Source organism: Procambarus clarkii, chromosome 59 (genome assembly GCF_040958095.1).
Source record: "Procambarus clarkii isolate CNS0578487 chromosome 59, FALCON_Pclarkii_2.0, whole genome shotgun sequence".
Taxonomy (NCBI): Eukaryota; Metazoa; Arthropoda; class Malacostraca; order Decapoda; family Cambaridae; genus Procambarus; species Procambarus clarkii.
In genome coordinates, this window is record NC_091208.1 from 31,598,319 (window position 1) to 31,612,310 (window position 13,992).

At 47.6% G+C, this 13,992-nt stretch overlaps 1 protein-coding gene across 3 annotated transcripts in view; it reads left to right on the top strand.

The window, feature by feature from the left end:
• The window catches only part of LOC123768068 (uncharacterized), a 132,323-nt gene that overhangs the window by 54,482 nt on the left and 63,849 nt on the right, over positions 1–13,992 (top strand). For all 3 annotated transcript variants that reach the window (XM_069307074.1, XM_069307076.1, XM_069307075.1), the window contains exon 4: positions 1,844–2,038. In XM_069307074.1, coding sequence (XP_069163175.1) covers positions 1,844–2,038 — 195 coding nt within the window. The remainder of the gene's footprint in view (positions 1–1,843; positions 2,039–13,992) is intronic.

Here is a 13,992-nt window from a genome sequence, read left to right on the forward strand (position 1 = left end):
GTGCTGACAAAGTGGGTGCGGGCAGCAGGGGCGTTACACTTGAGCCTTGGTGGTGGCAACGTTCTCGTGATTTCCTCCCCGGGAGCCCGTTGTAGTTCGTTTTGGGACTTGGGGGTGTTGGTTGCTTCGGTTCCATCCACGCCCCCTTGTCTTTCCCCTGGATTACCCTTCCTGCCTGTATCCGGTTCCTTACCGTCTGTAGGTTCGGGGCGGGGTTTTTGATGGTGTTGAGACTCGGGCAGTCTCGGGGAATTCCCCTTCCGGGGTAGTGATGGGGGCATTTGAACCTGTTCCTCCAGCCGTGTTGTATGAGTCTGCCAGTGGGCTCCCTTCCTTAGTGTTTTCATGGCTGCCCCGGTTTTCTGGTACGGCCGGGGCTTTGGGGGAACGGCTCGGCCCCGGGGCCTGTCGGATAGGTTCCCGGGGCTGGGGAGGGGCTGACTTGGGGGGCTTTGGCCCCGTTGGACCCCGTGGGGGTTTTTATCCCCCTCTAGGCAGGACTTGTGGTTACGCGGAGTGGGGTCTTTCCTCCCCACTCGCCGTACGTGCTGTTGGGCGTCGGCCCCTCCCCGGGCTCGGTTCCTTGGCCTTTGAGTCGGTTGGCTCCGTCCTGTGGGTGGATGTTTCCTCCCACCCTTTTTTGGGACGTTGTTTTCGTCATGTTTCCCCGTTCGATGGGGTTCTACGTGACTTCTGATCTCGGGTGCGCCTGCGCCTTCGTGTGCCTTCGGGACAAGTGTTGGCTTCTGTGTTCTCGTGGGTTCGGGAAGGTTTTTCGCTACTTCCCGCATTATTGGAACGTCTGTCGGCTCCTCGTCCTTGTCGCCGTTTTGGGCTACTTGTGGCCCGGTTGGGCTACTTGTGAGCCGGTTGGGCTACTTTTTGGTGTTCGTGCAGGGGCCTTGCTGCTCGTTGTTCTCGTGTTGTTCCCGGGACTTTTCGGGGCTGTGGCGCCTTGGGTTGGCGTTTGCTGCAAGTTGTCTCGCTTCCGTGGGGGGGTGCGTGGTGTCCGCCTCCCGGTTCTGTCCCTTTGACCTTCCTCTGTGGGTAATTAACTCCGGGGAGCCGACGGGGCTCCCCCCCTGAAAACCAGCGTTGAATGTAATGAAACACCATTTTCTGGGTGAGACCCGGAGGCTCCCCGGCAACCCTCCCTCCCTCCCTCCGGTCGGCAGTTTTTCGCGTGTTTTGACATCCAGCCTCAGAACTGATCGGTGGATAGCCAGCGTGGGAGGTCTGGGGCTCCCCCTTCCCCCTCCCGGGGAGGGGGGGAGCTGCGCAGACAGCGGCGCGGTGACGTATGACGTCATACTAGTTTCCTTGTTTTCTGTTGAAGAGTTCTATCCACTAGTTCGGCTTTATGTAGCAATTTTCACCAGAATAGGGGTTTGTTTTGGAATGCTTACCTTTCTGGATGCTTGACCTGGTCGATGGCAGATATAGAATGCTTCCAACCACACGGGGGTTTCTATAGGCCATTGCTCCCCTTGCCTCTCTGAGGGGGCCAGGTTCTGGCCGTGGTCCCCGGTAGGCCCTAGAACTCCATACACATGACTGATGCCAAAGTCTGACATTAGCATATCAGCCGGTAAAGCTCCGGGGAGCCTCCGGGTCTCACCCAGAAAATGGCGTTTCATTACATTCAACGTTGTTTTTTTTTGTTATCAAGTTCTTTCTTAATCATTTATATTATAAATAAAATATTTAAGTTATACTATATGTTTAACAGCCTGCTTGTTCTCTCTCTCTCAGATTGTGTCACACTTAAGTCAGTGATATTTTCTGCTTTATATCTGAAGATGAGTATTACTGCATCAGCCTCACCACACTTTTACCATTTCAGAGGAATGGGTTTTATGTGGAATGTGGTGCTCTTGATGGAGAAATACGTTCCAATACACTATTTTTTGAACGAAAGAGGGGCTGGAATGGCCTTCTGATAGAAGCTGACCCCAAAAACTTCAATCAGATGGTTGAGAAACACAGGAAGGCTTACATGTCACCGTCTTGCCTTGCTCCCACATCTCACCCCACTACGGTTAGTGATTTGTACAATAAGTTTGTTTATAAATAAAAATCCCTTGTCTTAGAAAGGCTAAATATATCTGATATACATTGGTACTTTTGTGTTCGACTGCCTTCTAGAGTACGATTTTTTTGGTATACGACATCAAAATTGTCGTAAAATTTCTGAATTGGTGTATGATGTTTTACTTGGAATGCGACGTCTGTTGATTCGTGTATGGGTCGAGCGAGTGCGTGGTGCTGGGCGCAGGGCAAGACACTCAGTTGTTTACCAGTGTATCCCGCCTAGTGACGACCACACTTCAATTCTTTGTAAAGAATTTTATTGTTCTGGTTTTTGTTTTCCGAACAGTAAAGTTCTTATTATATATCACACCATGGGTCCCAAGGTGGATGGTGAGGGTACTGGATGAATGGATGGTGAGGGGACTGGATAGATGGATGGTGGGAGAACTGGATGGATGGATGGATGGATACCTTGAGTACCTTGAGGTTATCTTGAGATAGTTTTGGGGGCTTAGCGTCCCCGTGGCCCGATTCTCAACCAGGCCTCCTCGTTGCTAGACTGGTCAACCAGGCTGTTGGGAGCAGCTGCTCGCAGCATGATGTATAAGTCACAGCCTGGTTGATCAGGTATCCTTTGAAGGTGTTTATCAAGTTCTTTCTTGATCACTGTGAGGGGTCGGCCAGAGTTTTCTCTTGGAGTAACTATTGCACCTCTGCTCTTCAATAGGGGGGGGAGGTGTATTCTGCACATCCTGCCATGCCTCCTGGTCTCATGTGGTGTTATTTCTGTGTGCTGGTTTGGGACCAGCCCCTCTAATATTTTCCACATGTAAATTACAGTATCCACTCAATTTAACGGCCTATATGGGGATGTACCCTGGTCGTTATTTCCGGAGCTCCGTTATTTCCGAAGTTAAGTCGGGTCGGTAATTTTTCAAGTAACATTCAGGTAGGATATATTTTATACTGTATAACTAAAATTAAATAAAGTTCATTGTGTAATTGCATTCCAATTTAGTGCCACACCGACGATTAAGCCAGTTGTTGGCTGCTGCATGGATGATGTGTGAACACGGTCTGATCAAGCCCAGATGGGTGGGAAAAAATTGATTCATTCCTTTGTATTGCAAAATATTTCATGTATCAATCAGCAAGTTAATATTTTCTCAATAATATTTTAGAGATGTGTTTTGATTTACCCTGAACAGTGCAGGTAATGTATTTTTAATGTTACAACACAGGCTGTGGCGGCCATGCCATAACAATGGCGATCGAGCCTTGTCACTGAGAGCTAGCCAAGACGAAATATTTTGAGCTCACCTATTCTCTGCTGACGATAGAATATACATTTGCAGAGACTAATATGTAGCTTTTGTTGAAAAAAAACAATTAATATCTTGTAATACTATAATAAAATTGGTAAATTGACTTACTTTCAATGAAGCTGAAGATTACGAAGCTGTGAAGATTACGTCATCCTCTGCAGCACTTGTTTTATATTGTATATATTGTATACAGGGTACATACTGTATGTACACTTATTTTCTGGCATTCACTTCACACAACAGCTAGCCTTACTACTAATTCACATGAGTTCTAATACTACTTCACTATTGACAATTATTTCTACTGTACTGTATATTTACATTGTACAGTATCTTTTTGTCTAGGCTTAATTAATCATTAACACTTACAATACTGTACTCTATCAACACTTTTTACACTAATTTATATGCCTTTCAATCATATTTTATATCGTTAGTGGATGACTTGTCACGACTTGTTGGTGGGAATTCAGCATCGGCGGGTGCAGCATGGCTTGTAGAGCATTCGTTGCTGGCGGATGTTCCACGACTTGTCGATGGGAATTCAGCATCGGCGGGTGCAGCATGGCTTGTAGAGCATTCATTGCTGGTGGATGCTCCACGACTTGTCGATGGGAATTCAGCATCGGCGGGTGCAGCATGGCTTGTAGAGCATTCATTGCTGGTGGATGCTCCACGACTTGTCGATGGGAATTCAGCATCGGCGGGTGCAGCATCGCTTGCAGAGCATTCATTGCTGGCGGATGCTCCACGACTTGTCGATGGTAATTCAGCATCGACGGGTGCAGCATCGCTTGTCGACGAAGATTTTTCACGAACCGTTGAAATCATGAATTTATCTATTTTTGTCTGAATCTAATTTTCTCTGGCTAACGTTTTGAGACATTGCTTTAAGGCTGTAAGGTGTACATAAAAATTTCCAATAACCTCATGTTTACTTTTTATTGAATATTCAATGAGTTCCTCAACTTGTTCCAATCTTTTCTGATATCCGACACCTCTAGGCAGAGCCTCACCAACATCGTCCGAGTCATCATCAGAGTCATCAGAGTCATCAGAGTCATTTCCGAGAACACTTTGCGCAATCTGTTCTTCAGTAACAATTCATAACCAGGATCGTAATCATTTTCTAACCATTCATTGATATCATTCACTTGTACACCCTGACCAGCTTGGAGCAACATTGTTCGGATCGTTTCTTCAAACCCTTCAAAATCATTGGCTTCATTTTCAAAACCTTTGAATTCACTATCAGATACTGCTGCTTCACATCTAGGCCTCTCTGTTAACAGTTTCTTCCATGAATTTGTTAGTGTGGTTTCTTTCACTTCATTCCAAAGCCTAGCCCAGTGGAATATTGCTTCCCTGATTGTGTACTTTTTTAGATTTTCTAGTGTTCTTTGAGCCCTTGTATCCTTTCCTGTCAATTCATCTTCCTCGCTAGGTAAAACAACTAAAACATCTTCAAGCATTGCTGTTTGGTACATACGTTTAGCAGCAAGGATAACACCTTGGTCCATGGGCTGGATCAAGGATGTTGTGTTTGGTGGAAGTGCCATGCATTTTATTCTGCAATCCCTTGAAATTAACTTGCTAATGGGATGAGCAGGGGCATTATCTAGCAGCAACAATGCCTTAACCTCACTGGCCTTTATTCCACATTTGTTGATCTGGAATTCTCTGACTTCTTTGCAAAAGTGGTTTTCAAACCAGTCCGTAAATATTGTTTGAATGAATCAACATTAGTGGGATCAGCACTTGACGCCTCACCAGAAATTTTTTTGGTGTTTGAAATGTTATGCCGAGCCTTAAATCTTCCAACCCACCCATCACTTGCATTGAAATCTTTTATACCTAATTGAATGGCAAGTTTACTTGCTGCAACTTTAAGCTCTTCAAATCTTATTGCCATGCCAATTGTGCGGTGCTGAATAAACCACTTATACACTGCAGCATCCAATTGTGGATACTGACCAGACTTTACTGTTTTTCTCGAACATGCAGCACCAGAAGTAGCACACTCTTTAATCTTTACTGAAAACTGATCTTTAATAAAAACTGAAATCTTTAGGGAACCAGATACAATAAGAATTCCAGAGAACAACATAGAACACATAGAGGTGTCTAGAGACGAAGTGGAAAAAATGCTCAAGGAGCTCGGTAAGAACAAAGCAGCTGGCCCAGATGGCGTTTCACCATGGGTTCTGAGAGAATGTGCATCTGAGCTCAGCATTCCACTTCACCTGATCTTTCAGGCATCCCTGTGTACAGGAATCGTAGCAGACGGGTGGAAACAGGCTAACATAGTTCCAATCTACAAAAGTGGCAGCAGGGAAGACCCCCTCAATTATAGACCTGTATCATTGACAAGTGTAATAGTGAAAGTATTGGAAAAACTAATCAAAACTAAATGGGTAGAACACCTAGAGAGAAATGATATAATATCAGACAGACAGTATGGTTTCCGATCTGGAAGATCCTGTGTATCGAATTTACTCAGTTTCTATGATCGAGCCACAGAGATATTACAGGAAAGAGATGGTTGGGTTGACTGCATCTATCTGGACCTAAAAAAGGCTTTCGACAGAGTTCCACATAAGAGGTTGTTCTGGAAACTGGAAAATATTGGAGGGGTGACAGGTAAGCTTCTATCATGGATGAAAAATTTTCTGACTGATAGAAAAATGAGGGCAGTAATCAGAGGCAATGTATCAGAATGGAGAAATGTCACAAGTGGAGTACCACAGGGTTCAGTTCTTGCACCAGTGATGTTTATTGTGTACATAAATGATCTACCAGTTGGTATACAGAATTATATGAACATGTTTGCTGATGATGCTAAGATAATAGGAAGGATAAGAAATTTAGATGACTATCATGCCCTTCAAGAAGACCTGGACAAAATAAGTATATGGAGCACCACTTGGCAAATGGAATTTAATGTTAATAAATGTCATGTTATGGAATGTGGAATAGGAGAACATAGACCCCACACAACCTATATATTATGTGAGAAATCTTTAAAGAATTCTGATAAAGAAAGAGATCTAGGAGTGGTTCTAGATAGAAAACTATCACCTGAGGACCACATAAAGAATATTGTGCAAGGAGCCTATGCTATGCTTTCTAACTTCAGAATTGCATTTAAATACATGGATGGCGATATACTAAAGAAATTGTTCATGACTTTTGTTAGGCCAAAGCTAGAATATGCAGCTGTTGTGTGGTGCCCATATCTTAAGAAGCACATCAACAAACTGGAAAAGGTGCAAAGACATGCTACTAAGTGGCTCCCAGAACTGAAGGGCAAGAGCTACGAGGAGAGGTTAGAAGCATTAAATATGCCAAAACTAGAAGACAGAAGAAAAAGAGGTGATATGATCACTACATACAAAATAGTTACAGGAATTGATAAAATCGACAGGGAAGACTTCCTGAGACCTGGAATTTCAAGAACAAGAGGTCATAGATTTAAACTAGCTAAACACAGATGCCGAAGAAATATAAGAAAATTCACCTTCGCAAATAGAGTGGTAGACGGTTGGAACAAGTTAAGTGAGAAGGTGGTGGAGGCCAAGACCGTCAGTAGTTTCAAAGCGTTATATGACAAAGAGTGCTGGGAAGACGGGACACCACGAGCGTAGCTCTCATCCTGTAACTACACTTAGGTAATTACTCTGTTGTGCTCACATATTTTAATAGAGTATCCTTCTGTTTCTTGATGTCACTTACTGTACTTTTCCCGATGTTAAACTCTGCTGCTGCTCGTGCATGAGAATATCCTTTATCAAGTTTCTTAATTAACTCCAGCTTTTGTGCAACTGTCAGGCGCTTCCTTTGGGTAACTTTTGGCATTTTGTAAATTAAAAAGAAGATCACAATTACAGTACAGTAATATCCTTCACAATTGAAGCTAGGCGCGCGAGTTCACAGTAAACAATGGGAACACATGGCCCGGCGGAGTACATTCTAGGTCCATGGGAAAAAAAATACCTAGTGCCTATACTATAAAAGGTATTTAATAAGAAAACAAAGACTCTTGCTTTATAAAAACTGTTTCAAAATATTTTATTAATAATAATTTACAATTTTCTTCATTAAAGTGAATCATTTTAAAAGAAAATTAAGATGTAATATATGACTCTGGACGATCCAGGTCGGTGGCCTGGTCGCCATGTGAGGGGACGCTGATGCCACAACAAACCCAATACCGACAGACCAGTCGGTAATATCGACCGCCAGTCCGGTATAGCAGGCTCCAGATACCGGTCTCCCAAACTGGTCGTTAATACCGGCAGATCGGTATAAAAGAGGCCGTTAAATTGAGTGGATACTGTAGTATGTATCTCTCCCGCCTGCGCTCAAGAGAATACAGATTTAGGCATTTTAGTTGGTCCCAATAGTTCAGATGTTTTACCGAGTGGTCTTCTAGTGGTAAAGGATCTCTGCATGCTCTCCAAGTCAGCAATTTCTCCAGCTTTGAAAGGGGCTGTCATTGTGCAACAGTATTCCACTCTAGAGAGCACTAGCGTCTTGAAAAGTATCATCGGTATAGGATCTCTAGTGTGAAAGGTTCTTGTTATCCAACCTGTCATTTTTCTTGCAGTTGTGACGGCTACTTTATTGTGTTCTTTAAATGTAAGGTCTTCCGACATGAGTACACCCAAATCTTTTACATTGCCTTCCTGTTCTATGTTATGATTTGACTGAGTTTTGTACATGGTTTCCGTTTTTATATTTTCATTTTTTCCGTAGCGCATGAGCTGGAACTTATCTTCGTTAAACACCATATTATTTTCTGTAGCCCATTGATAGACCTGATTTACATCTGATTGGAGGTTTGCCAGTGTCCTCTATGTTGTCTAGTCTCATAAAAATCCTAGTGTCATCTGCAAAGGAAGATACAGTACTATAGATTGTGTCTTGTCTATGTCCAATATAAGGATGAAAAAAAGTACTGGACCAAGCACAGTACCCTGAGGAACTGAGCTCTTTACAGTTGATGGATCAGATTTTATTTTGTTATATTACACATTGGACTCTGTTAGTCAGAAAATTGTAGATACTTACATCTGCCTATTTTTCCGGTAATTCCTTTTGAACGCATTTTGTGTGTAATACCACCATGGTCACATTTGTCGAAGGCTTTTGTGAAATCTGTTTAAATTACATCGGCGTTTTGTTTGTCTTCCATGGCATCTAAGGTCATGTCATAGTGGTCCAGTAACTGTGATAGGCAAGAGTACCCTGTTTCTGAAATCATGTTGTTTCATGTTATGGAGATGCTGTGATTCCATGTATTTTGTGATCTTACTTCTTAGCACTCTTTCAAAGTTTTTTATGTTGTGTGATGTTAGTGCTATTGGTCTGTAATTTTATTTGCCTCTGCCTTATTTCCTTCTCTATGAAGTGGTGCTATCTTTGCTGTTTTTAGTATATCAGGGATAATGCCAGTATCTAGGCTCTGTCTCCAAAGAATGTGAAGGGCCTGTGATAGTGGTTTTCTGTGGTGAGCTTCTAAGGCTCCCAGGAGCTTATCAGGCTAATGTACTTTATATTAGAGAGGGACATAGCTATGGAGTTCAGACCTACCAGGGACCAGAGCCGGAACCTGGCCCCTTCAGAGAGGTTTCAGGGAGCATTGGCCCTAGAAAACCCCCCTGTGGTTGGGGTTTTTCCTTATCTGCCATCAACTGGGGTTAGGCACCCAGAAAGGTAGGCATAACAAAACAAATCCCACATGGTAAGAAACTAAAAAAAAAAAATGAAGAGAGGTAGAAACTCCCTACAATCCCAAGGAAACAGGCAAACAAGCAAACATCACACTTTACTGCTGTGCTGCATGTCCGCGCAGACCTCCCCTTCCCGAGAGGGGGAGGGGGGGGGCCCCCAGACCTCGCTGCGCCGGCTGCCTAGCACTCCAGTTCGTAAGCTAATGTCAACCGGGACAGACGCTTCTCAGGCCTCAAATTCCTGGGCGGTGTTTGTCTGTGTGGCATTCTCTTCTGTCTTGTTGTGGTGTGCGGTGGCCAGGAATACCTCATCAGTACTGGGGCTACCCCTTGTTAGTTCAGGTTTTAACCTGTTAGCAACACCTTGCCCGGGCTTCCCGTATTTGTTACTCTACGGGCCCCTGGGCTCGGTGGTCCCATGAATGCGTCTCCCGAATTCCAGCCTGCCTTGTATGGGTTTGAAGGTTGCTGTGTGCCCTTGTCTCAGGGTGACAGTCACCTGTTTTGCCTCCGTCATGCTGCCTGTTGGGTCAACGACACTTTTGACCCGGGCTCTTGTGAGTCATGTTCTCTGCTTGTGCTCCAGTTTTATTCTGATAATGTTGCTGTTAGGGTAGAGGCAGGATGCGTGTTGCATGTTAGGTTCAGGTTACTGTAACGCGCTAGGTTGGTTTCCCACCCGGATGCCCCGAGGCTGCCTCACTTTGGTTTTAGGGACCCGGACCTGGGGGGTTAGTCGTTTCGATTTTGGCTCCTTCCGCACTCCTCTGGTCCTTCCCTGTTGTTCATCTTGCACCTCCACCCCCCCCCCTTCCCCCTGGCCAGCTCACAAACGTCTGAGGGTTTTGGATTCGGCATAGGGTTTAGTTGGTAAGGTAATGAGACTCGGGCGGCTTCTGGGTCTGCCCCATTCAGGTCGGAGATGGAGGCATTTGAGCTGGTTCCTCCTGCCGAGACTTCTAGGTCCCACCAGCAGGCCCCCTTCTTGTCTGGCTTTTCCCTGGACTCTACCTTTTCTTCAGGGGTAGAGGATTTGGAGGACAGCTCTGCACCGGGTCCCGCCTTGGGGGATCTTGGGGCTGGGGAGGAGTCGACCTGGGGGCCTTGGACCTACTTTGACTCCGCTTGGGTGCTTTTGCCTTCCTTGTGGGGCTTATTGTTGCAGGGGGAGAGGTTTCCCCCCCCCCCCCCCCTTCCCTGTATGAGTATGATTTGGTTTCGGCTCCTCCCCGGGTTCAGTTCTGGGTCCCTTTGGGTACCTCGGCTCTGTCCTTCCAGAGGTTTTCGACTTCTCGTATCTCTGCGAAGGAGGCTCTTGCTGCATACCTCTTGCGAGACCCGGTTTATGCCTTTGTGATGGATCCGTCCTCTTTTTGAGTTCGGTTCTTCTTCCCGCTTTTTTGGGTGCTTTTGGAGATTCCGGAGTCTTCCTGGCTGGCAGACTGCACATTCTTTTCGTTGGGTGCGTGGCATGGGTTCTGTCGGACCCGCACGCTTGATTGGCGTGAAACTTTTAAGAGTTCTGCAGGTTTACCTGGGGGGGAGGGGGGCGAGTCTGAGCACCTTAATGCGTGCTTGTTTGCCCCCGTGCTTTCTCGGAATGTTGGTCTTTTCCAGCTTCACGTGCAGGTTCTTTTTCTTTCGGCATCGTTGGTTGCAGAGGATTTGCGCGCGAGTGGGCATTTGGCTTCTGTCTTGCTTTTTCTTCCCTTCTCGAGCTGTCTTTTGCCTGGCTTGAGGAGGATGTGGAGGCGTTGAGTGCCGGGCCTTCGTCTGGGGTGATGACTTCTGCAGCTAGGGCGTCGGCTGCACTGTTGAAGCTCTTTGCGCCTATTCTGTAGGAGGTGGTGTCTCTGTTTTTTTGCCTCTTGTCTCGCGTGCTGTCAGGCTGTGCTCGCCCTCTCTTTAGAATCCGCTTGGGCCCTGGCTCTTAGGTTTTTGTCTCCATTTTGTTCGTTGCTGTTTGCAGAGACTGTGGTCTCGCAGTTTCTGCAAGCGGCTTCGTCTAATTTTTATCATATGTTGGACTTGTTGATTCTCCGGGGCGGTCGTTGTCGGCTGTCTCGGAGGGGTTGTGCACGGTTCAGGGTTCTGCTGGTCGAAGTAGGCCATTGGTGCCAGTTTCTGAGTCGACATTGCCTTCGGTGCCGGCGTCATCTGGTCAGCGTGGTGATTGCCCTGTTTGGCGTTTGGTTTCTGGTAAGGGCCATCGGCCCTTTCGCGGTTCGCCCCATGGACAGGGAGATGGGGGGAGGCTTGCTCTGTTTGCCTATTCTTGGTCCCACGATTTGTGGACCTTTTCGGTCGTGTCATCCGGCCTGCTGTGGCATTGGGCGGCTCGTCCTCCTTTCGGGGGTTCGGGGCTGGCAGGGCAGGTTTCTTCTCCTGCACTTCGTCAAGTCGTCTTGGAGTGGGTGCGCTTGGGCGTGGTCGAAACGACCCTGTCCCTCAGGTGGGTTTTCCGCCTGTTTCCAGTGCCAAAACGGGACTGTGCAGATCTGAGGTTCATTCTGGACCTGTCCCATCTGAACCCCCTGGATTCCTTGTCTCTCCTTTCGGATGACTACTGTCTCAGGTCCGGCTTCTGTTGGAATCAGGTGCCTGGATGGTGTCCCTCGACCTCAAGGATGCTTATTGGCACGTTCCTATTCATCTGGGGGTTCAGGGACTGGTTAGGTTTCGTGGTAGGGCATCAGGCTTACCGCTTTCGTTGCCTCCCTTTTGGCATGAATCTGGCATCTCGTGTTTTCATGCGTCTTATCCGGGTTGTGGTGACCTGTCTGTGTCTGCTAGGGATTCTGGTTTTGGCCTACCTTGATGACTGGCTGGTGTGGGCTCCCAGTCGGTCAGCTTGTCTGCTCACCAGGAAAATGGTTCTTTCCCAGCTCGCCAGGTTCGGGTTCCTGGTGAACTGGAGGAAATCCCATCTGGTTCTGTCCCAGGTTTGGACCTGGCTGAGTCTTGTTTGGGATTCTTCCTTGTAACTCCCACCAGAGGCCTTGCTGCAGCTGCGGTCCTGCCGTCAGCTGTTTCTGAGGGGGGTCCCGGGTCACTCGGCGGTGGCTCGAGAGGTTGTGCAAGAGTCTGAACTTCGCTGTGCTGGTCCACCCGCCAGGTCGGGTTTGGCTTCGCCATCTGTTTTGGTTCATTCGGGTACGTCCCTTCTGCCTCTCTTGCGATCGTTGGGTTCGTCTTCTGGGGGCCTTGTGTCAGTAGCTGCGTTGCTGGTTCCTGTTAGGGGTTTTCGGGGTTCAGTGCCTTTGCGCCTTCCCGAGCCTTCGCTTGATGTGTTCAAGGCTTTATGACCAGTACTCACCAGGCCGGCCAGGGACGGTGGTGTCTGTCCTTCGGTCGGGCTCACAGCACGGTTCGGGAGTTTGCGGCAGTCTGGTTCGCACTTCGGAGGGTTTGGGGTCGCTCGGGGTTCGACCATTCAGCTCCATTCAAACTGTTCTCAGGTGATTCATTGCCTGAACCGCGGGAGTTCTCTTCGGTCCTTGCCTCTTTGGGGTTGGTCCCTTCAAGTGGTTTGTCTGCTGGATTCTCGGGGTTTGGCTCTCCGTGTGGTTCATATCCAGGGAGTGTCCAACATCCTGGCAGACGGTCTGTCTTGCTTCATTCCTGTCCACGGAATGGACCGTCGACGATGACTCATTTCGTTGGATCTCCCAGATGTGGACCTCTTCGTGTCGGCGTGGTCTTGGCGTCTCCCAGTCTGTGACGCCCTTCCCCGACTATGAGGCGTTCCCGGTGGATGCCTTTTGGCAGGACTGGTCAAGGTGGGGGTTGCCTGTACCTCTTTCCCCCCGTCCAGCTGTTGCTTCGGGTTCTGGCTCGGTTGGAGACCTTCCCAGGGAGAGTAGTCCTTGTTTCCCCTTGGTAGCCAGCCCAGCCTTGGTTTTCCACGCTGTTTCCTCGGTGTCCGAACCCGGGGTGTTTCTTGCGGCTCCACCTTTTTCAGCAGGTCGGACCGGTCCGGTACGGGGCTGGTTCAACCTTCTCCTCTGCTCTCTGCGTCTGGTCTTTTTGGTGCGGGTGTATCACCATTTCTATGGTGATCAGGTGGCTTCGTTGATGGTGTCCCACCTGAGAGCTTTGTCTCGGCGACAGTATGAAGTTTTCTGGCGTTCTTTTTGCCATTTTCTTGCTCTTCATAAGTTGTCTTCTCTTTGGGTCTCTTTTTGGGATTGGATTGTCTTGTCCTTTCTTGGCTTTTCAGGACTGTCATTTAATGCCTAATACTGTCGTCTGATATTGTGCGGCGCTGGCGGAGCCGCTCTAGCTTGCGTTCGGGGTGGACATCACATCCGCCCCGTTCCGTGGATGTGATGAGCATCCATGAGCTTTCTCGTGATATATATCACCTCCGGCCTGCTCATGTGCCGCCTGAGTCATTCTGGTTGTTGGACAGGGTGCTCTCTTATTTTTTCCTCTCCTCGATTTGTGGTGGCCCCTTCGGTCCAAGATTGTTTTTCCAAGGCACTGTTTTTGTTGGTATTGGCCTCTGGGGGTCGGGGAGCTTCATGCTCTCCTCTGGCGCAGGGGTTTCTGCTTTTTTGGTCCTGGGGGTAGGTTTGTAAGTTTGCAGCCTTCTCCATCTTTTCTGGCGAAGAACAAGGCGGCTGCTTTCCGGAGGTGTACTTGGGTCATTGATGCTTCGTTGGTTCGGCTGGGGGTGCATCATGCGTTGTGTCCAGTTGCAGCTCTTCGCCGTTACCTGCGCGCCTTGGCTGGGGTGGCTGGGGATGTGCTTTGGGTTGATCCGGTTTCCCTCGTTCCCTGTTCCAAGACTTCGGGTCTTCCAGGTTGTCTACAGGGTTAAGTCTAGCTAGCCTGCAGTCTATCCTCGTGCCCATGATGTTCGGAAGTTTGTAGGTTTGGCTGCCGTGTTTGGTAACATGGCT